The 25,707-nt window shown below is 49.2% G+C and overlaps 7 protein-coding genes across 7 annotated transcripts; 3 read left to right on the top strand and 4 right to left on the bottom strand.

Moving 5' to 3' along the window:
* Positions 1–1,482: 1,482 nt before the first annotated feature.
* Positions 1,483–6,821, bottom strand: EDB82DRAFT_422168 (uncharacterized protein; the record flags this gene model as incomplete). Its single annotated transcript, XM_025729840.2, has 2 exons — positions 1,483–1,867; positions 1,930–6,821. 2 exons carry the CDS (start codon positions 6,819–6,821, stop codon positions 1,483–1,485), a joined length of 5,277 nt encoding a protein of 1,758 aa, XP_025589025.2.
* A 1,272-nt stretch (positions 6,822–8,093) lies between these two features.
* Positions 8,094–10,616, top strand: EDB82DRAFT_488683 (uncharacterized protein). Its single transcript, XM_025729841.2, has 3 exons — positions 8,094–8,455; positions 8,509–9,883; positions 9,933–10,616. The coding sequence occupies exons 1-3, from the start codon at positions 8,426–8,428 to the stop codon at positions 10,415–10,417; spliced, it is 1,890 nt and encodes a 629-aa protein (XP_025589026.2). The 5' UTR covers positions 8,094–8,425; the 3' UTR covers positions 10,418–10,616.
* Positions 10,617–11,056: 440 nt separating this feature from the next.
* EDB82DRAFT_521029 (triose-phosphate transporter family-domain-containing protein) lies at positions 11,057–12,292 on the bottom strand (the record flags this gene model as incomplete). Its single annotated transcript, XM_025729842.2, has 3 exons — positions 11,057–11,539; positions 11,589–11,987; positions 12,056–12,292. 3 exons carry the CDS (start codon positions 12,290–12,292, stop codon positions 11,057–11,059), a joined length of 1,119 nt encoding a protein of 372 aa, XP_025589027.1.
* A 3,028-nt stretch (positions 12,293–15,320) lies between these two features.
* Positions 15,321–19,521, bottom strand: EDB82DRAFT_66467 (E1-E2 ATPase-domain-containing protein). Its single transcript, XM_025729844.2, has 2 exons — positions 19,126–19,521; positions 15,321–18,978 (listed from the first exon to the last, which is right to left on the bottom strand). Exons 1-2 carry the CDS (start codon positions 19,245–19,247, stop codon positions 15,597–15,599), a joined length of 3,504 nt encoding a protein of 1,167 aa, XP_025589028.1. The 5' UTR covers positions 19,248–19,521; the 3' UTR covers positions 15,321–15,596.
* Positions 19,522–21,558: 2,037 nt separating this feature from the next.
* EDB82DRAFT_66443 (uncharacterized protein) lies at positions 21,559–22,871 on the top strand. The gene is made up of 2 exons (XM_025729845.2): positions 21,559–21,713; positions 21,765–22,871. The coding sequence occupies exons 1-2, from the start codon at positions 21,681–21,683 to the stop codon at positions 22,563–22,565; spliced, it is 834 nt and encodes a 277-aa protein (XP_025589029.1). The 5' UTR covers positions 21,559–21,680; the 3' UTR covers positions 22,566–22,871.
* Positions 22,872–23,061: 190 nt separating this feature from the next.
* EDB82DRAFT_425239 (RGS domain-containing protein) lies at positions 23,062–24,199 on the bottom strand (the record flags this gene model as incomplete). The annotated part of the gene is made up of 3 exons (XM_025729846.2): positions 23,062–23,298; positions 23,348–24,020; positions 24,072–24,199. The coding sequence occupies 3 exons, from the start codon at positions 24,197–24,199 to the stop codon at positions 23,062–23,064; spliced, it is 1,038 nt and encodes a 345-aa protein (XP_025589030.2).
* A 543-nt stretch (positions 24,200–24,742) lies between these two features.
* EDB82DRAFT_66359 (60S ribosomal protein eL31) lies at positions 24,743–25,614 on the top strand. The gene is made up of 3 exons (XM_025729847.2): positions 24,743–25,035; positions 25,116–25,190; positions 25,294–25,614. Exons 1-3 carry the CDS (start codon positions 24,943–24,945, stop codon positions 25,495–25,497), a joined length of 372 nt encoding a protein of 123 aa, XP_025589031.1. The 5' UTR covers positions 24,743–24,942; the 3' UTR covers positions 25,498–25,614.
* Positions 25,615–25,707: the final 93 nt, after the last annotated feature.

The following is a 25,707-nucleotide window of genomic DNA, read 5'->3' as shown; positions in this document are numbered from 1 at the left end:
GAGTTCGGTATTGCTGATCTTCACTTTACCTACATACTCCGTCACACACCACCAATAACCCGAACACGGAACATTCTATGTCGCACAAAGCCAGAACAACTCATTATCTGCCACGCATGCGAACTCAAAATGGTCAGGTTTCTTTTTATGTGCATTGATTACCTGAGAAATCAGTCAACTCAACTGCCTGATGAGCCACTCAACTCGCGCACGTTCTGAACCGGAACCCAGAAGAACAAGCCTACAAACACAGGACTCAAACAGAGGCGAATTGAGTTTGTCGCTTAATTCCTTGTTGCACAGTGTCCTCAACTACACTTGGATGAAGTTAATATTCCCAGTTCATTATTATGTTGAGAGTTGAGGTTGACCAATGTCTTTCACTACTGGCGGTCATGACTGTAGCGCTCGTACCCTTGCCAGCCTACCATTCCTGCTTGTCCTAAAACCTTGACCGAAGTCATGCTTATCTTTCTTGCTATCTCACGGCAAGCTGCTAACTGGCACTTACCGCTAATAAACATCCTTGGTCGGTGTCGCTTTTCGGCATTTAACAATCAGAGCTCACGCGACCACCGTTAACAAACCAATTTCATTCTGGTGTTCTGTGCACTTGGCCTGGACCCTGATGCAACACCGGATCCTCCTCACCTTGTTCCATTCATCTAGCCCCTAGTAAATTTATCTGCTGCCTAACAAGCCGAACTCCAAGCGACCTATTAGATTGGCTTCATATTTCGTTGGCCTCGACTCAAATAGACCCTCCCTGTTAACTTGCTCGCTTCTCCACCAAGTTCTGGTTCCCTCTGGTCTTTTGCACGAGTATTCATGGAACTAATGTTAGCTGGCCAATCATGACTTAGCCTCACCGATACCCGATGGCCGACAACCTCTTCTCTCGAGGACACAACTCTCAGTATGTGCCAGCAACTCAGGATCACAAGGACTTTAAGCGAACACCTATATATTTAATCTTGGACTTGCTGGGAGTTGTAATGTATTATTTTCATTCATAATTACGATACTTTGATGGTATAAAACTTCAAACGTTAATGACATTTTGTAACATTATGCCAATCAAACTGATATCCTAACAATTCAGCCGTCGCACCAGGCTCACCTGCTCGCTCACTAGCAATTATGAAGCCGTAGTAAAAACACAATGCAAAAATACAGTTCCCTTTCCTTACTTTCACTCCGAATAATGTCCTAGTATTCCGTCATGAATTGCCATATTTTACCGTCGTTGCATGATGCACCCTGTGCGTTGCAACGCGCCTCCCACAAAGCAGCCTGAAAAACACCGGTTGTCTGTCACACGAACACCCCTTTCCCATCGCGCCGGTTGCAATGCTCATCCAGTATCCCCCTTCTTATTTGGAACATAGGTATCATCTGTCATATATCTCCTCTTTGAAAGTGGTCTTTAGGGCCATCCCTCCAGGGGTCAGCCCGTCAAAGTATAAATTGCGGCACTGCCTCTTATTGAGTTCTGTAGAACTTCTTGTAGAGGAGATGCAGCAACAGATTAACGTTGAGCTTGAGGTTGCCCTCGAACAAAGTCATGAATTGGTGAGCCTCGAACTGTGCCTGCAGGAGGTCCTCAATAGGCATCAAGGCACTGGCTCCAGGGATCTGGATGTGTCCCCGAGAACCCTCAAGACTGAAGACACCCACTTCGTCACATGAGAGTGTCAAGTTGATCTTCTCAAAGTCAGTGATGCCACTCCAAGAGACTAGCACACCCTTCTCTGAGAGAGCACGAGCGCTGTACTTGTAGCTGCCGAACTTGGGGACACGGCCGCTTCGCTCCAGTTCACGTTGATGGTTGTATTGCTTGGTGAAAGGGAGCAAAAACCTCTTGCGACTGTTCAAAAAAAAAAAAAAAGTTAGTCATTGTATCACTGTGGACGCGGAAGTGTAACTTACCCCTTCTTGTTCTGCAGGGTCGCCATTGCTGACTCAATGTAGTCGTCGTAACTCTTGCGCTGTTGCTCAAGATACTTGGCCTTCTCGTGCAAGTTGTTCAACGTCAGACGGACACCCTCCAATTCACGCTGTCGCTGAACCCTTCTACGGCTCTTGGTACGGATATCAAGAGCAATAGCATTAAGCACATCCTGGTAGTAGTTGTGCTTGGTGATACGACCCAGCTTCTCAAGACGCATGATGTTCTCCAGAGCTGTGCGCTTGAGTTCTTGGTACGACATTCGTGTTACGTCGATCATGTTAGAATCGGAGTAAGCGCCACGGGTGTTGCTTCCGACAGAGAACTCATCGTGGAGAAGCATGCGCCACTTGTGGTCATCCTCTGGACTAATGGGCTTGACAAGAATTTCGAGAAGATTGGTACCAGTCTGCACACGAATAATGTACAGGACACATCGCTTTGTCTCCATGAAAAGCGCCTTGACATCAGCCTCAGGGTCGTCGGTCTCGTGTAGCTTGGGTGTCAAGAACATGTGAATATCTGAAGAGCCGGCAGCATTCATCTCGCTCTCGTTGCTCTTGGCGCTTCCAAGTTCGTGCATGATTTCTCGTAGAATATCATCACGGCTAGGACACATTGTCTGAAGCTCAGCGGCTACCAAATTGTGAATCGCGAAGACATCTGTCATCTTGATGTACAAAGTCGGCTTGTTCTTGGCGTAAAGGTCGTTGAACTCGTCAATGTCGAATGTTCTTTCGGCATCGGGCACCGCAATAAGATCGCTAGTGATCTGAAGGAGACGCTCAACGGACTCGGCAACAAAGGCATTGAGAGGCTGCAAGTACACGTTGTCTCCACCGAATGGTCGACCGGTAGCAATCTGGCTGATGACCTTGGCAACTTCGCTGAGGTTTCGCTTTTGCAGAGGGCTAAGAGACTTCTCAATCACGCCAACGTTCTCAGGGGCAATAACAGCTGGTTGCAAATAGAACCGCCAAAGCCAGTTGGCAACTACTTGCAGCAGGTTCTCCGGAGGTTCTCGCTTGAACTGTTGTCGGAGGTTCTCGAAGATCTGGCTGCATACAAATCGGAGACCATATGGCATCTTGTGCAAGAAGTCTTCGAGAGCCAGGAAGAACTGGTCACAAATATCTCGAAGGTCACGCAAATGGTCGATGAACAGCTGTCTGGTCTCGGGGTCGCGGATAGCAACTTCACGAGGGACATCAAGTGGCCTTTGATCAGGTCGACCAGTAGCCAGCTCGGTGTTGTTGATGGCTGATCGGTAGATCTGCATGGGGTCGCTCTCGAGATCGAGAGCGGGGTCCTCGACAATGTTGTCGCGAATCAGAGGACCGAGGAGATCTCGAAGATATTTGCGATCTCGGGGCGACCGGGTGTAGTTGTTGAGGAGCTTAGACCAGAAGAAGTTACCGCGGATGAAGTCTTGGACATCTCGAGCGCAGGAGATCTCCTCGCGAACGGATCGGGAGATTAACTTCAGCAGGTAGTACTCCTCTCGTCTCTTTTGGGCATAACCGAAGAGGCCCATCATCAACAGCTCGATACGTTTGCACTCCTTCTCAGCAGTGCCTTGCTCGCGAATGCGCTTGAAGAGCCGGGCGAGGTATTGTGGCTGTGTCTGCAAATTGAAGAAGAGCTGCTGGTAAGATTCGAGCTTCTTGCGTGAGCTCTTGTTGAGCGCCTTGAGGTCGAACTGATTGGCAGAGGACATAGAGCTGTTGGCGATGAAGTGCATGGAGTTACCTCCATAGTTGTGCTGATGTCTAACAACTTCATCCAGTGTGATCTTGTTCTTGACCAAAAGGGCAATCTTGATGTCGAGTTGATCGATATAGTTTTCGAGCATCTCGTTTTGTCGAACCTGCTGGACAACGGTCTTGCGAATACGCTCAAACTCAATTTCCTCGTTAAAGTCGAAGTCGCTATCGTTGAGAAGGTGGACAAAGTTCTTGACAGCATTTACGGGAGGGTTCTTTCCGGTGGTCAAGCTCTTGTAGGCCTCGCCCTGAACCTTGGCGCGAACGAAGCTCTGGATCTTGATGACCTTTTGCATGTTTTCGTCGTAGAAGCGCTTCTTCTCCTCGAAACGTGCCCTAACGATGAAGCCATTGGCTGCAGCTTGGAAAGCGACGATGCTTTCCTCCTCTTGCTCTAGCTCGGCCATGATATCCTCAACTCTGGCTCGTTCCATCATGGCTCGGAGAATGCTTTGAAGATCCACGATTTGGGGAGTGTGAGATTCGAGCTCCTCAAGGAAAGCCTCGTGCTGCTTGCGGTACAGATATCCTCGGGTGTGACTTTGAAGGGTGATGACTTCAGGCACTTGCTCTTCAAGCTGCTCTAGGATAGCTCCAACTCGTTGTCGTTCAAGCATGGCTCTGATAAGAGCTTGAAGATCAATAACTGCCGGTTCATTCTCCTTGAGCGCATCTAGAGTAATCGCTACATCTCTCCTCACAGCGGCGGCACGAGCGAAGGCCTGCAGTTGCTCTACATCAGTAGTGTGCTTGTCGAGCTCCGATCTCAAGGCCTTGTCCTCCTGACGGGCGCGGAGCCCACGGGCAAAAGCTTGGAGTCGCTCTACAGCAGGAGCGTGCTCGTGGAGTTCGGCCCGTAGTGCTTGGTCGTTCTGACGAGTGGCAAGTCCACGCGCAAGAGCCTGCAGCTGCTCGATATCAGGAATATGCTTGTTGAGCTCAGACCTTAGAGCCTTGTCGTCCTGTCGAGCGCGGAAACCACGAGCGAACGCTTGAAGCTTCTCCCACTTAGGCCCGGAGGACTTCAGATGGTGGAGCTCGCGGTTGACCTGATTTCTAGTCAGCAATGCCCTTGCCGCCGCCTGAAGGTCAACAATCGCTGGGATTTGCATTTCTAGATCTTCAAGGTCCTGGCCGACTTTGCCTCGCAGCAATGCTCCACGGACTGCTGCTTGCAACTTCTCGACCACACCAGACGACTCCTTCGTCTCTTCGTACTGTGCAACATGGCTCTTGCGGGCCAAAAAGCCCCTGGAGATTGCCTGGATCTCCCGGATGGGCCCTCTACATCTCGCAAGCTGAGCAGACGTGTCTCGTACCTGGTTTCGGACCTTGTTGGCCCTAATCATGGTTTGCAACTCCAGAACATCAGGCTCGAGCGCCTCCAAGATCTGTTCGCGACGGTTCACTCTCCTTCGAACCAAGAATCCACGTGCTGAACTCTGCAGCTGGATAGCAAAGCGCTTCATTTGTAGTCGGTAATCCATGATCTGTCGAGTGAAGTCACCCCGGATGCGAGATTGCAGATCGATCAGCCACTCCTCATCATCCCAGAGCTGCTGCATTGTGTCGCCAAGCTTAACCCGAAGTAGAGCACCTCGGATTTGCGCTTGCATGTCGACGATAGACTCTTCATTCTCCTTTAATTCTCTGTCTATCCTTTCTTCCTCAGTCTCTTCTGGCTCAGGCTCCGGTTCAGGGACACCAAAGTCGGCACTCATGTTCCCGAAGCTAGGCATTGTCACGCCGAGTTTATCGAGACCCTTTTGCATAGCTTCCAGTTCATGGTGCTCGAACTCGAGCTGGCCAACAAGGTTGCCTATACGGAAGTCGACTATTCCTTTGCGGAAAAGAAGCCAACTCAGAGCATGGATACAGTAAATGACTTTAGGAATGTTCTTCTTCTCGTATAAATCGATCAGCTCAAAGCGGAATAGGTCGGGCAGTTCTACTTCGTCCAAGTAACGGAAGAAGATGGCGATATTGTCAGAGTGTCTGTACTGGAGCTTGGGATGTTGGAAGATGCGGTACCGCCTGTCGGGGTTAAGAGACTCTACTACTTCGGCAAGTGTGACACCGTCGCGAAGTGCTTCTTCGAGTTCAACGATAGGCGGTATGTTTTTGTGGATGACATCTTCTATCCATTCCTTAGCTTCACCGATATGGCAAAGGTACTCGTAGGCTTGGAGGAATTGGCGCTGCTTGTCCATCCAATTGCGGCCTTCCCAGCTGTAGCCAGTGTTCTTTTGGCTCTGGCCGGTGTTGCTTCTGTCTGCTCGTTGTAATCTGCGCCGACCGCGCAACCCAACAACTTCCTGCGTAGGTGAAGTGATGGTGAAGTCTTCGGGAGAATCAGACGAAACAAGACGCGAAAGTGTCCTCAATTGACTTGTTGAGGATTTGCCTAAGCCTTCTAGCTCATCTCGAGCGATGTGCGTGCTATGCACATGATGAGGCGATAAAGGAGACAGTGTAGTTTCTTGAGGGAGAAACGAATCGGATCGGGTGAGAAGCATGGAGTTTGGCCGCATCGGTAGAGGGCGAGAAGGTGATGAAGTCTTTACTGGTGACGTCTTGGTCGGCGATCCTTTTGTCGGCGAGATTTGACCATCCACGTGGGACATGGACAGCTTGCCAATGTCGACACTTTTAGTGCGATCATGGCGAGCATGTGGTGGCGTCCCGGGCGGCGTGCCTGCAGGAGCTTGTGGGAGCGGGCGGAGAGAGTGTCGAGCTGAGTTATAAATGTTGTCTGGGGCTTTCTTTGAGGTCATATTTTCCCCGGTCTCAAAGGTCTTGGCTCTTGCTCTGACATCGCTCTGGGCTCGCTTGTGGCCATGCACTGTTGCGCCGTAGCCAGCCGAGCTAGATGCAGAGGTATATTGACTGTTGAAGCTGTGGTCCGAACCGTGAGAGTAGCCCGATGAGGCGGAGGAGGATGTTGTCGAAGGAAAGCGGTTGATGAGGGCGGGCGAGATGTTGGAATTAGAAGCGAAGTCAATGGTGTGTGACTGGCGGAGAGGTCGCAGATGCTGGTGAGGAAGCGGTTGCGACGGCGCTTGGTTCTGAGTTTGGTGTTGTGTTTGAAAGTAATGAGTACGGGACGACATTATGAGCTCTTAAGAGGGGAGTCGCTGGCCAAGCCGCGAGCTCTCGTTTGTGTTTCTGATTTTTGATCTTTTTGTCTCTGCTTAGGAACGTAGTAAAATCTACATTTGTCGGCAACGTTAACGCATTGTTTCGAGCGTTGCTCGGGTCGTCAAAAGAGAATATGCTGGATCAAGAATGGCGTGGCGCTTGGAATCTTTTATGATCCAAGGCAAGACAGTAAAAAGGCGGAGGAGAAAATATGTATTGCAGACAAACACGACAATCAAGTACGTTGTCGAAAGACAAAAAAAAAAGCCAAAGTAATGAAGTGATGCGATGTGCTGTGCTGTGCTGTGCCGTTGCAGTGCAAAATATCGTCAGTCACTATCACAGTAAATCATTAATATGGAAGTTTATGCCCAAGAAAGCGAACAAATGGGAGTCCCATAGTACAGTTAAGGTACGATGAATGGCGGGGCGTTGGATTTACCGTAGTAAACAAAACAACTGGCAACCGCCCAGCAACCGCTTCCCGTGTCTAGCCCCGATTGGCGATATGAGGCATTGGTCCACTTTTATACCTGCCTCGTCCTTGTAAAGTCTGTCTCTCATGTGTTCAATATCGTTAGATTTATGCAGGCAAGAAGCAAGAGACAGTAACTATTGATGCATTGTGCAATATTATTCTACAGTGTTGTTTTCTCATTTGTGTTTGGTTGAAAAACAACAAGGTTTTTAGGTCACTTGTTTATTTACACCCAAACCCAGATACCTCTTTCTCCCTGCAGATCTTGATCGAATAGCTCTCCAGATTATCGTCGGCTATCAATCAAAACACAAAATATTGTGGATGCTTTGAGCTCATCACAAGGCTAATCATCGTCTAACATTAGATCAGAATCGCATGAATCCACTCTTGGCTTCAATTCATCTTGTCAATACTCCGTACCTTGGCCAGTAGCTAACCCTATGATCTACGCGACAAAAACTAGGTCGGAGCGGAAGTTAGATATACGGCAGATCATGCTCGGATTGCAACATTGGAGTAACATGAAAATACAGACACGCACAAGATAACGGTGCTGTGTAATGGGATAAACGGTTTACTACCAAGTATCTTACCCAACAGCTTCGACAGCTCAGCATATCAACAATAGCACTTCGTTGCACTGCAAATCGCTAAACTCAAATCCTAATAGTAAACAAGAGATGTTTGCATCTCGTATTTTTTAGCCGTTAGCTCACAAGTTCATCCCCGATAAGAAAAAGAGTTTATCTATTTAGTTTAGTAGCTTGTATAATATGATGGAAGTAAAACATTCTGCAAAGCTTTTGTACGCCATGTTTCAGTGGGGCTATATGAGGTCATCAGCGCAAAAGCCAAATCCAGACCCAGACCCAAAGCGACTGGCCCGAGCTGCCACTGCCACTGGAACTGACCCATCGGCCCAGAATCATTCGAATCTTTTTGAGGCTTCGACCCTTGTAGACCGACCTTGATTTATTTTGCCCATTTTCGACCGCGACTAATCACAAATTGGGCTCAATTCCTTCTTCTCATCTATTTCACTGTTCAATCTCATCTACCCAGTCGCATAAGGACTTGAGTCCGGTACTAGCCGTCATGAGCTCCAAACGAGGTCCATCCGTTCTGGTACTTACCATCATTATACCTGCGCGTCACCCAATCATGCTAATGCCGTCTAGGTCACGGATGCGAGACAGAGACAACCTCAAAGAAGGACCCTTCAACGACAGGATACCGGTGCAGGCGCTCCCGGCTCCCAAGCACCAATGCGATTCATGACAGTCGATAATGTTCTCCAATACAATTCACAGATCCCGTCAGGCCAACCGCGTGGCCCTCCAGGCCCAGCAGCCCTACCTTCAGGACGACATGCAGGACCTCCGGGCAGCGCCCTTAGTCGCCGGGTCTCATCAGGCGGTTTACCAAATGGTCAGTCACGTACAGGCCAACAAATTCCATCAAGAACAACAAAGATCAGCGAGAAACTGGTCCTTCTTCCCGAAGCAGAGGACAATGACGATGACGTCCACGAGGAAATTGAGAGTGAATCAATACTTGCGCGCCGCGTACAAGACGACGAGAATCGCCCATTGAAGGATGAGGAGCTGGATGTGCTTAAGAAACGGGGTGGTGTTCGTGGAAAGAGTTTTGCCGAGAGGTTATCCAAGACGCAAAGAACCGACAAGGTCAGCAGATTGACAGCATACTGCACCGCGCAGGCCTATAAAATAAAGCCTACTGCCGAATTTTTGCGCAAGAAGCACGAGGCCAAGACCAAAATCTACGATGACTGCCTCTACGTCATCTACGCTCTGCCACTTCTCAATGGTAACGACGGCACCCGCATACGAAGTCGACCTATTCTTAAGACTCCCGGTACTGGCAAGACGGTACTTGATCTAGAGATTGAGCGCAGCGAGCAGCGGGATCACCATGAGGGCTACTTTGACGATGATGCGTACGAGCATCCCAGTCCTGAGCGTGGTCATGAGATGCCTTCTCACTTCACCGAACGTCCTTCAACACCTGAGCGCAGCAACCCCTTCCATCACGATGACGATGTTTCATCAATGAATCGACTCGCTCCCGACGCAAAGAACTTTGCCGAGATGTTCGTCTATTCCTATGGCGTGGTTGTCTTCTGGAACTTTACCGAACATCAAGAGAAGGACATCCTCGCTGATTTGACATTTGCCGACGCTGATGCCGTAGAAAACGGTGCCACAAGCCTTCTCACTCGGCCTCTTGACCAGGAGGACTACGAGACAGAGGAGTTTCACTTCGAATACAGCGCTGACATAAAGCGTCCGCGCATCTTTAATGATATGATCACTCTGCTGCCCAAATCTGACCACATGATCAAGCTTACTATTAGCCATGCCATTGCGCAAAGTACGCGCTTGTGTTTCTTCGAAGAACGCATGAGTGAGACTATGCTGGATGCGCAGCATGTGCCCAAGACGCTCGCCTTAACAGGAGAACTTAAAATGACTCGCACTGAAATTGTGCGTATGCTCGGCAAACTTTTTAGAAGCCGCGTCGACATCAACCTCTGTAAGCCACTCCCATTAACTGATTTCATACAATTCTAACATCTGCACAGCGTCCAATATTCTCGACGTCCCTAATTTCTTCTGGGATTCCGAACCAACTCTACACCCTCTATACGCCGCCATCCGCGAATATCTCGAGATTGACCCTCGTATCAAGGTCCTCAACGAGCGTTGTCGTGTCTTCCTGGATCTTGCCGAGATACTATCCGACTCCGTCGCTGACGCCAAGATGAGCTACATTACGTGGATCATCATTGTCCTGATTATAATGAGTATCATGGTCACCACAGCTGAAGTAGGCATCCGTTTTGGTATGCTCAACAAGGCGAAAGGCACCAACATCAACCATATCATTACCGCACCAGTTCTTGGTGATGGCATGGAGCAGGCTGTACTGCCACCAAGTGATCTCGAAATCCTTGCGCAAACGCTTGGACTGCAAGCCAATGCATCTTTCGAGGATGTTCACAAGAGTATTTGGGCATTGCAGAGAAAGGACCAGCCCGAAGCTTCGATTTTGCATGAGGATATCTGAAACTAGAGCATGTTTTCGACTCTACTGACATAGCACGGCGTTTGATGGACTTGTTTTTTGATAGTTCTTGTCAAGACTGAATTGTGTTTTAACGCAAAGAGGGTGTTGGATGGTTGCATTTTAGACTGGACATCTAATCCACAAGGGCTCGCAGCCTTTCATCTAGCGAAAACCAGACTTCATAATGAATAAAAAAGGTCTTCTTTAAAATTTTGCGCATGATGAACGACTTTACTACAAATACAATGACGCAGATATTAACATAGAGCATCTATTCTTACTCTGGAATTGCAAACCCTATTCAAGAAAAGTGAAACAACAAACGTTGTATAGAAAAGGCCGCAGCAAACCTGGACCTGCATATTTTCGAAACACCCATAGCCCATGATCATGATAGTAATAACATCTCTTGTTCTCCAATCCTCTCCCTTTCTTGCTTCATTGAGTAAGCCTGCGGGAACGTCTGACTATCAAGTACAGCATAGCTTATGCAGATATCGGTCCCCACTAACCCAAGAAGCAAAGCAAGACGCCAAATAAATAAAAAGTTCGCCGTTGCCTGTCTCAACTCGCCCGGTCGTCTATAGAAAGTTCATGTATAAAAAACGACAACGTCAGATTCTCAGCGGAACACCCATTTTACCGAGACTGCTGCTCGACGGGCTTGTAGGCAGCGGCAGCGGCAGCGGCAGCTTGTTGGCTCTTTCGGTTCTTGTTGTCAAGCTCGGCCTTGCTGTAGATAGCAGCTCCAAGCATAGTGACGGCCATACCAGCACCATTAAGCAGGTCGACAGTCACATCGAAGAGGAAGATACCGAGGGCGACGGTCAAGCATTGCTTGAGGTTACCGCAAACAGTCATGGTCAAGGCACCGGCAAGCTTGTTGGTGTTGAACGACGAGATGTTGAGGAGTAGAGCGAGGAAACCGTTGCCGAAGAGCGAGGCGAAGGCGGGAGGGAGAGCAACGTCTCCGGAGGTGATGAGCTTGTGGAAGCCGCTGACTTCACCGGTGGCAGTGGCGCAGGCCAGAGCCTGTAGAGCGGCGAGAGGAGACATGCGGAGGAGGAACTCAATTGGGGGAAGAGCAAGAGAGCCAGTCATGAATCGGTTGGTGACAACAGTCTGCATTTGGTCAGTATTAATCAGATTTATGCAATGGTTCCGAGCATACCTTGAGAGCGGCGAGAACAACTCCGAGAATGGTGAGAAGGAAACCGGCATCAGTGAAGCTCATCTCACCGAGAGTGGTCATGGCAGCACCGATAATAAGGGGAAGGAGAGAAAGGTAGGTCATGTAGCTGTAGGTACGGCCGTAGTAGACACGGTAGATGAGAATGGTGAAGATCGGGCACAGCATGCGCATGGTCTGGTAGAAGGGAACGGAAACCATGGCTAGAGACAGGTTGGAGACAGCGATGTTGGCAGTAAAGAGAGCGCTGAAAGCGACGAGAGCAAGGTTCTCACGGCGTCCCAGTCGAGAGAGCTTGAAATAACCCATCTGCATCATGAGATATGTGCCAGTACTGGCGAAAGAAGCGTGGAGGAAAGTAAGGAGCCATGGGAAGTGGAACTAAAGGAATCGCATGTCAGTACGGGCTCTTTGATGAAAGACACCTGTAGTTGAGGTCAATAACTTACCATTCCGAGGACCAGCTTGTTGTACAGAGTCAAGAGCAGGGAGAAGAAGAAGTAGGTTCCGAGCCATGCGAACTTGACGGTACTAGGAATGGAGTACTCGTGCTCGAGGTTGTTGTTCTTGGGAGGCTCAGCGCGACCAGCAGCGCCCTCGACATCGAGCTCGCCCTTCATATCACGATCTCTCTCCTCAGCGGAGAGGAGCGGGAGAGGCTCCTCGTTATGCGGACGGGAAGACATGGTTGGCGTTGCGGTATGCGCCGGTTTTCGTTTTCGCGGGGATGGTATTGTGGATCGAACAGAACAAGAGATGTCGCAATAGATGCTATCGTCAAGTCTCAAGCATAACCAAGAATCGAGTCCAGGTAGATAACAACGAGTCGACTAATTAGTTCGCAAGCACAGTCGATTATCGACGGGATGCGATGCAAATAAAGACTGCGGCCGAGTCGTGGTTGAAGTGGTAATTGTAGTTGCAAAGTGGAAATGTAACACGGAGAGTGGGAAGCGAAGAAAATACAGGGGCCAACCGAAGGGCGAAGGGGGCGGAGGCGCGCGTAATAAGTTTAGTGATGGGTAAGGTATGGATTGGATGAAAGCGAGCGATTGGACCCAGACAAGGAGATGAAGATGGAGACCAGACGGGAATGACCAAACAAGGCACAGACAAAATTGTACCTGGATCCAAGCACTGATAACTGTGGGAAATGCGTCAGTTACGCAATACAAAAAAAAAGAGAAGAAAGTAGAATAGGGAGAGAAGAGGATTTTTCGATAAAAAGGAGGACAAAAGGGTTAAGTTAAAAGGAGGTGATCCAAGTACGAGATTTATCAGACGCCAAAAAAAGGGAGGATTAATTTAGGGAGAAAGCAAGCCAAAAAAGGACAACGGCTTACTGTACATGCACAGTCAGTACCTTCCTTCCTCATGGATAGGCCGAAGATTGCATTAGAAGCAATCATCATTTAGGTATGGCCGGGCACTTTCGGGCTTCAGTGGTTCAATGGCGGGGGGGCCTTGGCCTGGAAAGTGGAGGTGGGGCACAACCGGCAGGCGGGAGATACCTAAAGATACACTGCATCAAAGTACCTGTGGCGGGTGTAGACCAACTGTCAGCATTGGCATCCTACCAGCGGCTGAAGTTGACAGCTGAGTCAATAAATGATAGTGTTCCTGCATGGAATAACTAATTCTTTCTCGATCTATCTAGGGAATTCGACCTAACACTAAATACTAGTCGAGGTCGAACACTGTAGAGACCTTTTCATTACCATTAAAGTATAGATTTCTGTAAGGCATCTCAGCCCACTATTCAACCGTTGTAGATCGTTCAAGTGCTATCTGTCTCCTAGAGAATTAACATATCATAAACTCAATTCACTCGTCGACAACAACACATTCTCCGAGGAGGCTGAAGTTTATCGAGGGCTGGTATTATGTAGGATGTATCGTTTGCCCTTTTCCCTAGTTAGTTCCTCTGGAACGCGATCTTTTTTGTCTCGTTCATTCAAGTCTGGTCAAGTCCAGGGGTTCTACAGAGCTGAAGGACCGCAATCAAAAAGGGGGCGGGGGTATCCCTCCAACAGCACACTAGGAATACTACTACTACATTGCAAGCCAATCATATCGACTTGTGTTGACAATTCTAGCAAGTCTCTGGATTGGACAGCAGTAGGGCAGATTGTAAAGACTAACGAAGGAGGCGTCAATAAACTGAACCGAATCCAACTCCAGTAGATAGGCCGAGACTTGACTGGGTAGACTGCTGTTGACTCTCAAACTTGACATTGATGTGGAAAACCCGGGTACAAGTGGATATCGATACTCCAGCGTAATCAGCTACACCAAGGTTCTGCCAGGTACACAGTAGATAGATTATTCGTACATGCAAGTACCGGTAGTATTCTTGACACCCGCCTTACAGCACGGATCTCATGTGGACTCAACTCAATCTCTAGTACAGTATTACAAGCGAGAAAAGGCACGTCATTCCTGTTTAGCTTAGTTGGACTTGTAGCCGTACAAACTGTACCGTACGTATTGAGCCGCGTTGTCGTGAAACGAGCCAAGAACCGGGTATGGAACATATCGCCTATCACAGAATACGCAATACATAGTTACGTAGGCCAACGGAAAACTGCACAGTTCTTCAGTGACAATGGGGCACTTGGCAATGCTTCTTTCTATGAGACTCTGTTTATAGAACACGAGGTTACGTTACGCATCTGACACAAGTCGTCTGGGTAAGTGTGTCGTTTCGTATCGCATCGCTTTGACAACAACGGTATTGAGCACCTCATCAGGCAACAGATTCAGCAAGCACGCACACGCACACAAAGAAAGGAGAAAATAAGGCGGTTACTTAAAAAGATGGCGCGTCGTTTCAAACCCAAACGCCCTCAACAGGTTTTGAATAGTCTTGGCGAATGCATACATAACAAAGTGACTGGAATGATCCGCGCCGTTATCCATTTTTCATATCCTAACAGCTCCATCCACCAGCGACGCCTAGCTGATCAAATAGACAAGTTGCAAAACCCGCCAAAGTCGATAGTCCATCCAAACTTGGCTGTATCAGAATTCCAGCGGGACAACAACCAAGCCCCTGAGCATTGGTCAGTCTGTCACAGTAAGTCGGACAAGAAGCCATCCGAGGTTGTTTAACAAAAAACAGATTTAAAGTCAGTTTCTAGGTGCAAGGGTCTTTGAGACAAGTCTACCTTTTTTGAGGCGTCGTGCCCTTGCAGAATTCCTCAAAACCCTTGCTTAACTGTGCATTTGACAGGCTGTGTGGCGTGAGTTACATACTGCTGTAGCCTTTTTGAAAGAAGCATAATTATCTACCTAACATAGTTTATTTACAACCTCAGCTGTGGCTGGTAATAATCTAGTCTGGACTAGTGAGATAACAAAGTGACAATCCTACAGCGTTGTATTGTCAGCTTTATTGCAACATCAATCTCGTCTAGTTTGGGAACTGCCGATGCTCATTTTTCCCTAAATATACGGTGTTGTAAGACCCTGATGCATAACTTCATTACTGAACCCTTCATTCTTCCATTCATTCTCCTTGTTTATGTACGGCTGGCTCATCGTCTCTGAAACATCTGCATTCCATTTGATCTTCGCCCTTGCTTCAATCCTCAGACTGGCTAGTCTGAATCTCCTACCAAAGTGAGGCAAGATACTGATACAGTGAACTTCAAGGGGCCGCCCACATGAATGAGCACGCCTACAGGCATCTCGATTATGTAGGGCTCGGTAGTTCGGACGGCCCTTGCGCTTTAACACGTCAGAGTGTATACAGACAATCAAGTGCGAGCACTAGACATGATTGAGTACATCTCAACTCGCATACATAGTACAAAATATCTCAAGAACTGCAAACCCATCTGCAACTAATGAACAGGTAAATCCTCAACTCCATAAACGATAACGAATATATATGTCAATATGCTCTTATTTTCACTCTAGGATATCATTGGCAAATGAATCGACATATTTACTACTCCATCATTACTCCATCGCTAGACAAAACAAAACTTATGCTTCCGAATCCAGATTCTGCAGGGGTACGTATCCCTCCTCCTTCTTAACCCTCCTCTTACCCAGCATCTCTCGCATCCAGCCAATAACGCCTCTTCCACTCTTCCAGTGAAGACCGCCACGTTGTTCTGCGGCAGCCTCGTCCATCCAGCGAGGTCGCTTCCAGAACTTGAGCATAATACTGCTCACAACGACGCTGACACTGCTACTCGCCATGGCGAAACCAGCCATCATGGGATGCATATGGAAGCCGACGGGAAGGAAGAAACCCATAGCTATGGGTAGACCGATAACGTTGTACATGCACGCCCAAGCCAAGTTCAGCTTGATGCGGCGGAAAATATAACGGGTGAGGTGCAGCGCTGATGGAATATCCATCAGGTCCGTTGGGCGCATGAGCACCATGTCGGCAGCTTCCATGGCAACGTCTGTACCGCTCGCCATGGCAATACCAATATCTGCAGTTGCAAGCGCAGGAGAGTCGTTGATACCATCGCCTACCATGGCGACAACCTCGCCTTGTGACTGAATTTCCTTAACAATAGCCTGCTTCTGGTCGGGGCTCACGCTGGCGTAGACATTTTCTGGTGAGATTCCTACAGCGGCAGCAACACTGAGAGCAGTAGAGCGCTGATCGCCGGTGATGATGGCGGTCTTGATACCCATCTTATGGAGGACATAGACGGTAGCTGCTGCACCCTCCTTGATGGAATCGGCCAAAGCGAGATGACCGCTGTATTTGCCATCAATGGCCACAAAGATGTAGGTGGTGCCAGTTGCGGGTGTGCCGGCCTTGTTCGCGCCCGAGTCGACGCGCTCAGACGCTTCGATGACATCCTCAGGAACTTCAATACCGTTGTTCTGCAAAAAGGTCACATTGCCAATCAGCGCACGATAACGATTACGATCAACAGCTGACGCAGGCTCAACCAGAGCGTTGATACCCTTGCCAACAGTAACCTTGAACTCGCCAACGCTTCCTTCGACGACACCGTCAACCTCAACATCGAGCTCGCGACGGGCTCCAGCGACAATAGCTTTGCCAATAGGGTGTTCACTGCCCATCTCAGAAAGGCCAACAATGGCCCACCATAGCCGACGACGCCACTCATTATCAGACCAGCCAGTTTCAAGGACTGACTCAACAACGCTCATCTTGCCATGGGTGATAGTACCGGTCTTGTCGAAAACAACCTGTGTCACTTTTGTGGCTCTTTCGAGAGCAGCACCACCCTTGATCAGAATACCATTTTCAGCACCAACGCCAGTGCCAACCATAACGGCTGTGGGTGTGGCTAGACCCAGGGCGCAAGGGCATGCAAAAACGATGACGGAGATGCAAAGCTTAACGCAAACCATGATCTTGCCGCCGCTTGAATCCTGGAGGAATATCTTAGGTGGGTTTGAGAGAACATGGCTGAGAACCATCCAGCAGAGGAAGGTAGAGAAACCGAGGATAAGAATCATGGGGACGAAATAACCAGCAAGGGTGTCGGCAAGTCGCTGAATGGGCGCACGCGTAGTTTGCGCATCCTGCACAAGCTTGACGATCTGACTGAGCTGAGTATCACGACCAGCCCGAGTGACTCGGAAGTCTACTCGACCATCGCCATTGACTGTTCCGCCAATGACGTTATCACCTACTCGTTTTTGAACGGGCATCGCCTCACCAGTAACCATACTCTCATCGACAAAGGTCTCACCTCGAACCAAAACACCGTCGGCGGGGAGCTTATCACCGGGTCGAAGGATCACAATATCACCTACTTGCAAGAGTTCGGTAGGGACGCACTTCTCCTCTTGAGCTGAACCGCCCAGCCTAGGGGTCTTTGGGGTACTGGGGTCCTTGTCCCATGCTTCGGCAGCCTTCTCGGCAGCGATTGGGTCAACGTATATCGTAGCCATAGAGGGAGCAAGGGACATCAGACGCGAAAGGGCCCTTGAGGTCTGACCCTTAGCACTGCTTTCAAGGTAGCGACCAAGAGTGACAAAGGTAAGAAGCATGGTACTAGTATCGAAGATGGTGCCAGGCCTGCTGTGAGGGGGCATTATTAGTGAAACCAGCATTGTCAAAATACTGTAAAAGAAGGCGCAGGATGTGCCGAGGATGACGAGAACGTCCATTGTTGGAGAGCGGTGTTTGAGTGACTTCCATGCTGAGATGTAAAAGCGCTTTCCAATACCGAATTGAACGGGGATTGTAAGGACCAAACAGATAGTATCACCAAGAAACAATCCGGGAATTAGCTCGAGCTTTCCGAAATCTAGAGACGGTGCGCACATAGGCAAAATCATGCCGATGATAAGAACAGGAAGGGCGAAAGCCAACGACACTCGAAAAGCCGTTCGCCATTCACCAATCTCTCTCGTCTTGGCTAGGGACTCGAGCTGCGCGCTGTTGTCCTGGTTTTCGGCAACGAGCGCATTGTATCCCTTGGCCTCGACGGCTTCAGCGATGGCGCGCAGACCAATGACACCCGACTGGTGGGTGACCGTGAGGCGTGACGAAGCAAGGCGTAGCGAAACGGTATCGACGCCATGCATGGCCGCCAACGCAGCCTCCAGGTTCTCCGCTGCTGCTGCGTCGGGCACGCCATAGACTCTAAACTGTACAGTAGATGATGACCCGCTTTGGTGATCGGTTGCAGCCTGAGTAGAAAGAACCTCCGGATCAAAGCCTCGATCGTCGATTATGTCTGCTATTTGATCCGGGGAGAGCTTGGTGACGTCGTGTGTAATAACGGCTCTTTCCGCGAGCAAACTGATGTTGAATTTCAGGACGCCATCCACGCCTTTGAATCCACCCTCGACAGCCGCTGTGCAAGCACCACATGTCATGCCTTCGATAGCAACGGTCGTGATAGCAATGTTTCCAACGCCTCCAGCATCCTTTCCAGCCTTGTCGGCTACTACCTTGCCAGATTCGACAATTGTAGCTTCAAATCCGCGGTCGTCAATAATTTCGGCAATTTGTTCTGCTGTAAGGAGATCGGGATCGTGCTCGATAACGGCTCTTTCGGAGAGCAAAGAGATGCTGAAGGATTTGATGCCAGGAACATCCTTGAATCCACCATCAATAGCCGATGTACAGGCGCCGCATGTCATGCCTTCGATGGCAATGGTAGTCGTAATAAAGTCATTGTCATCGTCGTTGACGTTTTGGTCGATAAAGCGCTTAGCGACAGGGCTCGGGAGGTCGGTAGTAAGCACCTCGGCGTCGAAACCTCGGTCTTCGATAATTTCTCTAATATCATCGGCGGAGATGACTTGAGGGTCATGCATTATGACTGCGCGCTCCATAACTAGGCTGACTGAGACATTTCCGACACCATCAACACCTTTGAAGCCAGCTTCAACAGCAGAAGTACAGGCACCGCACCTGTAGAAGAATAAATGTTAATATCATATCCTTTGCCATGGTCGGTACGCATTTCTAAAATCGGGGCCGCAAAGACCGAGCACGACTGCATAAATGGGTCTCGGTATGGCCGGAGACATTCTAAGATAGGGCTATAGCTGTACTCACGTCATGCCGTCCACGCGAAGTGTTGTTGTAGCGAAATGGGCGCCGGCGCCTGGACTTCTGGGTACGGAGAGTGCGACATTGTCGCTGTCCTTGGAAGGGACTTTAATATATGCGGGAGCCATGGCGATAGGCTATGGCTCATGAGCCTCGTCTCGAGGATGGTGAATGTGTTGCGCGCCGATCCAGAAGGTGATGGGGTTTTGATGAAGGTTGTTAATCACAACGCAGAGCGGGAGACACGGCAGTTGGGCTAGGTAGGCCTTCGTCTCACTCTCAAAGACTAGACTAGACTAGTTTGGTGGTTGGGTCGGTTGCTAATAATGGAATGAATGCTTCTCTAGCTTGATCGTCCAGCCGCAAGCATGTCGAGCCCGTATAATAAATTGAGAATCAAGAAAAAGCGAACAACAGTTCGACAGAACAAAATGAAGAGAAAGGGGAAAAAAGATAAGGATGCTACAAAAAGGCTGAAAAGGGAAGTCGGAGGCAACTGGACCGGAAGGTGGGAGTAGCAGCTGATGCCAGTGATAGTGAACACGCCGCTAAGACGACAAAGACCTGCTTCGGTTGATTGATGAATACGTAGTAGGTAGGTGGATTGCTGGTCTTTCGTATTCTGCTTGGCGTTTAGTCAGACGAAATAAAGGAAAAGAGAAAATAAACTACCACTTGGGTACGAGAAAATAAAATGACACCAGTGCCAGAATAGAAGGGCATGACATGAGCAAGATTCCACGAGACGGCGTCTCAGGGCTTTATCTACCTTTCAAGGATTTAATGATTCAGGGGAAGAAGAAACGGAACACTCACTCTCTGTCAGTTAGCGAGAGAAACACCTTGGAAACTTGCGCAAAACCAAAGGCATCGCATCCGCAACACTTCTTGGCTCGGCGGCTGCAACGGTCAGATTCCAGTTTGGGGTCGGTTTCCGGAGACACCCAAGTCAGCAATTGCTGCTCTCGTTGGTGGGATTTCGAGAAAGCTGCGACTCATCAAGCACCAGAAATTCTTGCTTGCAAGGATGTTTCAGAAGGGTCCGAACAATGGAGATGAATAGGTGCTGAAACCTGAGACTGTCAGGATTAGCCTGGATAGCTCAGGGGTGGTCAACGCTCCGCTGTCAAAGAGGCCCGACTTTGTTTGTCACTTCAAAGGCAATCGAATAAGTGAGATCCGTGCAAACACTGCATTGAGGCGCAAGTTACTAATACTTATACTTATTGATCTCTGTTGCTATCCTTTCTTTCTTTCCTTCTTTCTTTCTCATCTTACTCCGGATCCAGCCGTCAAAGGGTGACCAGCTGTAAAACAAGTCTCTTATCAGCTGGCCCTCCTAGACTAATGGCGCCTCTCGTGTCCTCAAAAGGTGCAAGTGTCGATCATTTGAGGGACACACTGCCATTAGCACATAGTTACTGTCCAACCAGCACTCATCCTAGGAGCCCTATGTGAATACTAGCATTTCAGCAACTTCAGCTTGTCCAACTACGTACGACTGGCTATCGAGTCCAGCAAAGTCTCTTCAATTTCCTCGGGCTGCCTATTCCAACCTCCGCATGGGCTTCTTGTCTATTTCTAGTATAGTCTCAGCCTCTGTTTTACACAGCCAGCCATGTCTTGCTATTCTGTGAGACCGGTGACATCCATCGCAAGGTACTGTGGTTGGCATTCACTCGTTCCTTCAGAACAGTGAACGTTGTGTTGGGGTAATGCTAAAGACTTTGCTTGCAATCAAGATACCTTTCTTTAACAGCTCATCAGCACTCCAATGCTGGATCTCGTCAGCGGGATCTGTGGCTAAACTTAGGTGTTTGCTAACGATATCCTACGCCAATTGTCTTTGTGTTCTTCGGTGGCTGAACTAGGTAGGCATTGAGACTCCATATGGGCTGTCAATAAACGTGCTCGTTTAGAAACTTGCTCTATCGTTTGCATTTTTTAGTGATTGGCAAATAATATCTCTCCTGTGACTGTACATCGCTTGTGTGAATAAATAATAAGCTGGTTATTATGTTCCTTGTCTGACACAGCTGACAGGGTCATCGAATGAATCCATTGAAACAGCGTCAAAGCCAAATCTAACACAAGTGTCATAAATCATATTATATTGGTTGTTTAAGAAAACGGACATTAATATTTCATCGACAAGCAGAGTCATCCAGTCAAGGACTCATTGTCAATGATCAGGAGGATTACGATGTATGGGTACAGGGTAAGTATATTTGGAAGAATACCATAAGTTCGACCCCACATCCATGCCCCGCGCCCGCCACATGCTGCCTGGTCCAGCCTCTATCGAATTGCATGTAGGAGCTCCAACAAACCCCATCTCAGACAGTATCTCTCTCTACCTTACTTTCTTTGACGACTTGCGATCGGCAATTCAACAACTCTCCTTCCAACAGTAGCAAGAAGTAAAAGGCTGCAAGGAATCAAAAGCAGCACTGTGGTCATCGCAATCGTCCCGTTCTATTCGCATCGTGACGTACTACGTACTTAGCTTGCTACATTCATCAAACCACCCCACGAGGCTGTAGCCTTAACCACGACTCAACATGGAACAGACAAAGGCTCTCAACGCGCTAGAGGTACTACTTCCAGCGAAAGAGTATCATTGAAATACTAACAATCAACGACAGCCCTTCCTGGCTCTATCCAAGTCAGCGACCTCTCCTCGCGCCGCCGCCGACCTCGTCACCAGAGCAACATCCGCACCCAACACATTTCTCTTTAGCGAGCTCATCCAAACACCTGCCATCCAGAACCTCGCCGACTCCGAGTTTGCTTCACACCTCACCCTACTCAAGACCTTTGCCTATGGGACATACTCTTCCTACAAAAGCACACCAGGCCTGCCAGAGCTTGCAGAAGCACAAGCCACCAAGCTACGCCAACTCTCCCTACTCTCTCTGGCCAGAGACCGACAAAATCTTTCGTATACAGCGCTACAGGGCTCATTGGACCTCCCAGGTTCACGTGAGGTTGAGAATCTGGTTATCTCGGCGGTCTACGCTGGACTGCTCCATGCCACGCTTGACGCAGCCCGCGCCACCGTGCAAGTCTCAAGTGTTGCGCCTCTACGTGATCTCGCACCTGGAGCGATACCCGACATGACAGCCGCTCTTAAGACATGGTCTGACCGCTGCACCACCACCCTGAGCGGTGTCGAACTTCAAATTAAGGAGATCCGAACGACAGCAGCTGCAAGACAACGCGAACAGCGCGCTGCCGACGAAAAACTGCAGCATGCGATACTTGACCAACAAGATGGAACTGGAGGACGGAAGTACGACTTACCAAACATGAGCCGAGACACGATGGCCAGAAGAGGCTTCAACAAGCGGTCGGTAATGGACGTGGTTAACTTGGTGGACAACGACAGCATGGACGTGGACGAGTCAGAGGAGGAGAAGAAACGGGCAAGCAAGCGCAAGCTATGAGAACCCAATGCATCATCCAGGTCCTGGGACTTGAGTACCGGAACTTATAAATATCTATCACGAAGAACTACGACATAATAGATGACACGACGCCCTTTATTAGCCCCCGGAATCCCTAAATAATGCCACGAACTCCCAGCCCTGTGGCAGCCCTATTGACCCGATATGGTCTGAAATGAAAAAAAAAAAACGCATGGCTAGAAACGAAAACGATCAGTGGTCTGGACCGGGAATAGCTAAACTACAAATAACCCTCGATGAATAAACAGTAGATTTCCGTACGCCGATCCTCCAGAAAGCAACGCCCGTGCTCAATCAAGAGACTGGACTCAAATCGCCGCCTAATCAAAGGCTCCCTAATCATTACAGTCGTGAATATTGATATGATGTCCAAATTAAATCCCGCGGAAATGACTTCTTCGGATGCAGAGAAATCGGAGTGGCCCAGTAATGGCCGGCATTAGTGACCGCGATGTTGTGCGAAGAAGAATGATACTCAAAGGCGCTTTCCGGGAACGAGAATGAAGAGAACACAGAGGGCGGCATCGACGAGAAAAGTTACCGCCAAGACCATCATGGCCCGCTTAGCGATGAGCTTGCGTACGTAGGGCTCACGGATGCGAGAGAAGTTGAATGGGGTGTACTCGCTGTAACCAATCAGGGCCATGATAGGATCCAGTGAGTATTGATAAGACGCAAGGAAATAAACACCAATAGTGAAGGGCAGGATGAGCTACTCGAGTTAGTATGTGCTCAAGAGAATAGTATAATAAGTTACGTACCCAGCATCTGGTTGTTCGGGAATAGTCAAGGAAAATGAGGACAAATGAGGCCCAAAGAGCGGCAAACATGGAGATGAGTCCAAGGATGAGTCGCATGATGAGAGTAGGTGGGATGAGATTGCCAAGGGCCTTCATTCGAAGAAAACCTGGGAAGGCATCTCGCTCCATGGCCTGGAAAACATAGTCCTTGGCAACGTCAAAAACTTCAGGATCGTCACGGCCATACTCTTCAATGGCAGCAGTGACCTCCTGGGTGATGGAACCAGGAAGGGTGATTTCTCGCTCAGCACCAGGCAGAAGGAAAGTGTAGAGAATCTTCTCAGCCGAGGCTCGGATATCCTGTCGCGCAACAGTATGAGCAGGCGAGTTGGATTCGGTGGTGATATCGTGGGAGTTGCTGAACTGGGGGCTGGGTCGCATAGGCCCGGTAGCGCTTTGGGGTGAATCGTGGCTTTGATCCTCTCTAAGGAAAGCTGACATCTGTGCATCCTGGTTCTTCTCCTTCTCAGTTGCGTACATGGACGGGCCGGCAGCTCTGGGTTCCAAGTCGCCAATATTTTCTAGAATAGCTGAAGATCGCTTGGACTGCGCCTCAGGAGTGCCAATAAGCACGGATCGTCGAAGTTCACGAACATAATGTCGGCACAGTGACATGTGCTGGGCGACATCGAGCCTGGTCATGTCAGACAAAATCCACATGAAACAAAGCTCGAAACAAACCTACCAAAAATCAAGGTAATCAACAGATCGCTGTTGATCGCGCATGTAAATATAGAATGAGAAGAGGTCAACAGGAGGCAGAGTGCGACGACTCAAGACCTCAAAGAGCGTAGGCAGTCGGTTTCTCGTCATGTCAGGTTGAGGCGAAGGCGATGCCATCGGGTTCACAGGTTCGTGTTCGGCCATGTCAGGCGACGTCTTATGGTTGTGTCGAGGTTGGGAGGAAACGTTAAATGAAAAGAGGCGTTCAGTTTGGCGCGCAGATGAACCACTGAAGAGTCGAATACGCGAAATTCCCCTTATTATGCCGACGACAGGCCGCTAGATTTCGGAGAAGCAACCGCAGCACTGTCTTGAGAAAAAGCGATCCCAAAGGAGTGAGAGAGAAGCGCTTAAGTGCAAAGAACGTGAGATATGCGGTGCTTTGAAATGGATTGTCCGAGTATGGAATGAGGAAGTCGTTATGCAGTTCAAAGCTAACGGCCAAGATTAGATGGATCCAACGCAATGCTTCGCGATAAACAGCCACCGTAGGCTTGATGTGGACCATACCAACCCCTAGACCAAGTTTAGTTAAGCCAAAATTGTGAGATGGATACCAACACGTGATCTATCGGTGGGCCATCAGGGCTGCGCTCAATTGGTTCGCTTTCACCCCCACCGCCCGAAATTCGAGGGCTGTTCACGCACAATTTGGGATTTCGCCCATCGATAGAACATCACAAACCTCTCAACGACCGACCTTGAAGAGACGAGCCGCAGGTACGAAAGACCCCGACAACTTCTCCCTCGCAGTCCTACCTCTTCTTGAGACTACGAGCGCTTCGACTTTTCACACACTCGTCGACCGAAGGACTAACATTCACATTTCAGCCATGTCGTCGACCAAGAAGCCCTCCGGCAAGACTCAGCGCTCCGCCATTGCGGATGTCGTCGCCCGCGAGTACACCATCCACATGCACAAGCGAGTATGTTGCTTCGCCCAGAGAATGAATAGCTCGAGCACCGGAGCTTGATTATCAGGATTGAATGCTAATGGATTAAAAAGCTCCATGGTGTTTCCTTCAAGAAGAGGGCTCCCAAGGCCATCAAGGAGATCAAGGCCTTTGCCTACAAGTCTATGGTACGACCGCCCACACCAAGAAAGAAACCTGCTACCGAACGCGAAGCAAACGCACAAGGCAGAGGTGCTATCTCAACGTCACATGCGCTAACCATCACCACAGGGTACCACCGATGTCCGCATCGACCCTCAGCTCAACAAGAAGGTCTGGGAGCAGGGTGTCAAGGGTGTCGACTACCGAATCCGCGTGCGAATTTCCCGACGACGAAACGACGAGGAGGGTGCCAAGGAGAAGCTGTACAGCTACGTCCAGGCCGTGAACGTCAAGGACCCCAAGGGCCTCCCCACGGTTGTTGTTGAGGAATAAATATAAAAATTTTCTCTTGGGACAAGGTTCTAGGGTGGCATGGCATTTGGAGTTGCATTCGGCATTCTGGCTTTCGACGCTGAAAATACACAGAGGGAAAAAATGTGATCAAAGCTTGAAGTCAAACTAAACGACAATCGGTGCCTCGGCGTGAAGTGGTCTCTGGTCAAGCAAGGCTTTTTTTATGAGGGCGAAAAATCATTTACGTTC

Source organism: Fusarium venenatum (assembly GCF_020744135.1).
Source record: "Fusarium venenatum strain MPI-CAGE-CH-0201 chromosome Unknown EDB82scaffold_1, whole genome shotgun sequence".
NCBI lineage: Eukaryota > Fungi > Ascomycota > Sordariomycetes > Hypocreales > Nectriaceae > Fusarium > Fusarium venenatum.
This window is presented reverse-complemented; position numbering and strand designations above follow the sequence as displayed.

Bases quoted from the DNA above. Each gene is read 5' to 3' on its own strand.
- EDB82DRAFT_488683 (XM_025729841.2), top strand. From the start codon at position 8,426: ATGAGCTCCAAACGAGGTCCATCCGTTCTG. The intron at 8,456-8,508 runs GTACTTACCATC...AATGCCGTCTAG, and splicing joins AACGAGGTCCATCCGTTCTG to GTCACGGATGCGAGACAGAG. The intron at 9,884-9,932 runs GTAAGCCACTCC...ACATCTGCACAG, and splicing joins CCGCGTCGACATCAACCTCT to CGTCCAATATTCTCGACGTC.
- EDB82DRAFT_66467 (XM_025729844.2), bottom strand. From the start codon at position 19,247: ATGGCTCCCGCATATATTAAAGTCCCTTCCAAGGACAGCGACAATGTC. The intron at 18,979-19,125 runs GTGAGTACAGCT...ATTCTTCTACAG, and splicing joins CTTCGCGTGGACGGCATGAC to GTGCGGTGCCTGTACTTCTG.
- EDB82DRAFT_66443 (XM_025729845.2), top strand. From the start codon at position 21,681: ATGGAACAGACAAAGGCTCTCAACGCGCTAGAG. The intron at 21,714-21,764 runs GTACTACTTCCA...AATCAACGACAG, and splicing joins AGGCTCTCAACGCGCTAGAG to CCCTTCCTGGCTCTATCCAA.
- EDB82DRAFT_66359 (XM_025729847.2), top strand. From the start codon at position 24,943: ATGTCGTCGACCAAGAAGCCCTCCGGCAAGACTCAGCGCTCCGCCATT. The intron at 25,036-25,115 runs GTATGTTGCTTC...TGGATTAAAAAG, and splicing joins CCATCCACATGCACAAGCGA to CTCCATGGTGTTTCCTTCAA. The intron at 25,191-25,293 runs GTACGACCGCCC...CCATCACCACAG, and splicing joins CCTTTGCCTACAAGTCTATG to GGTACCACCGATGTCCGCAT.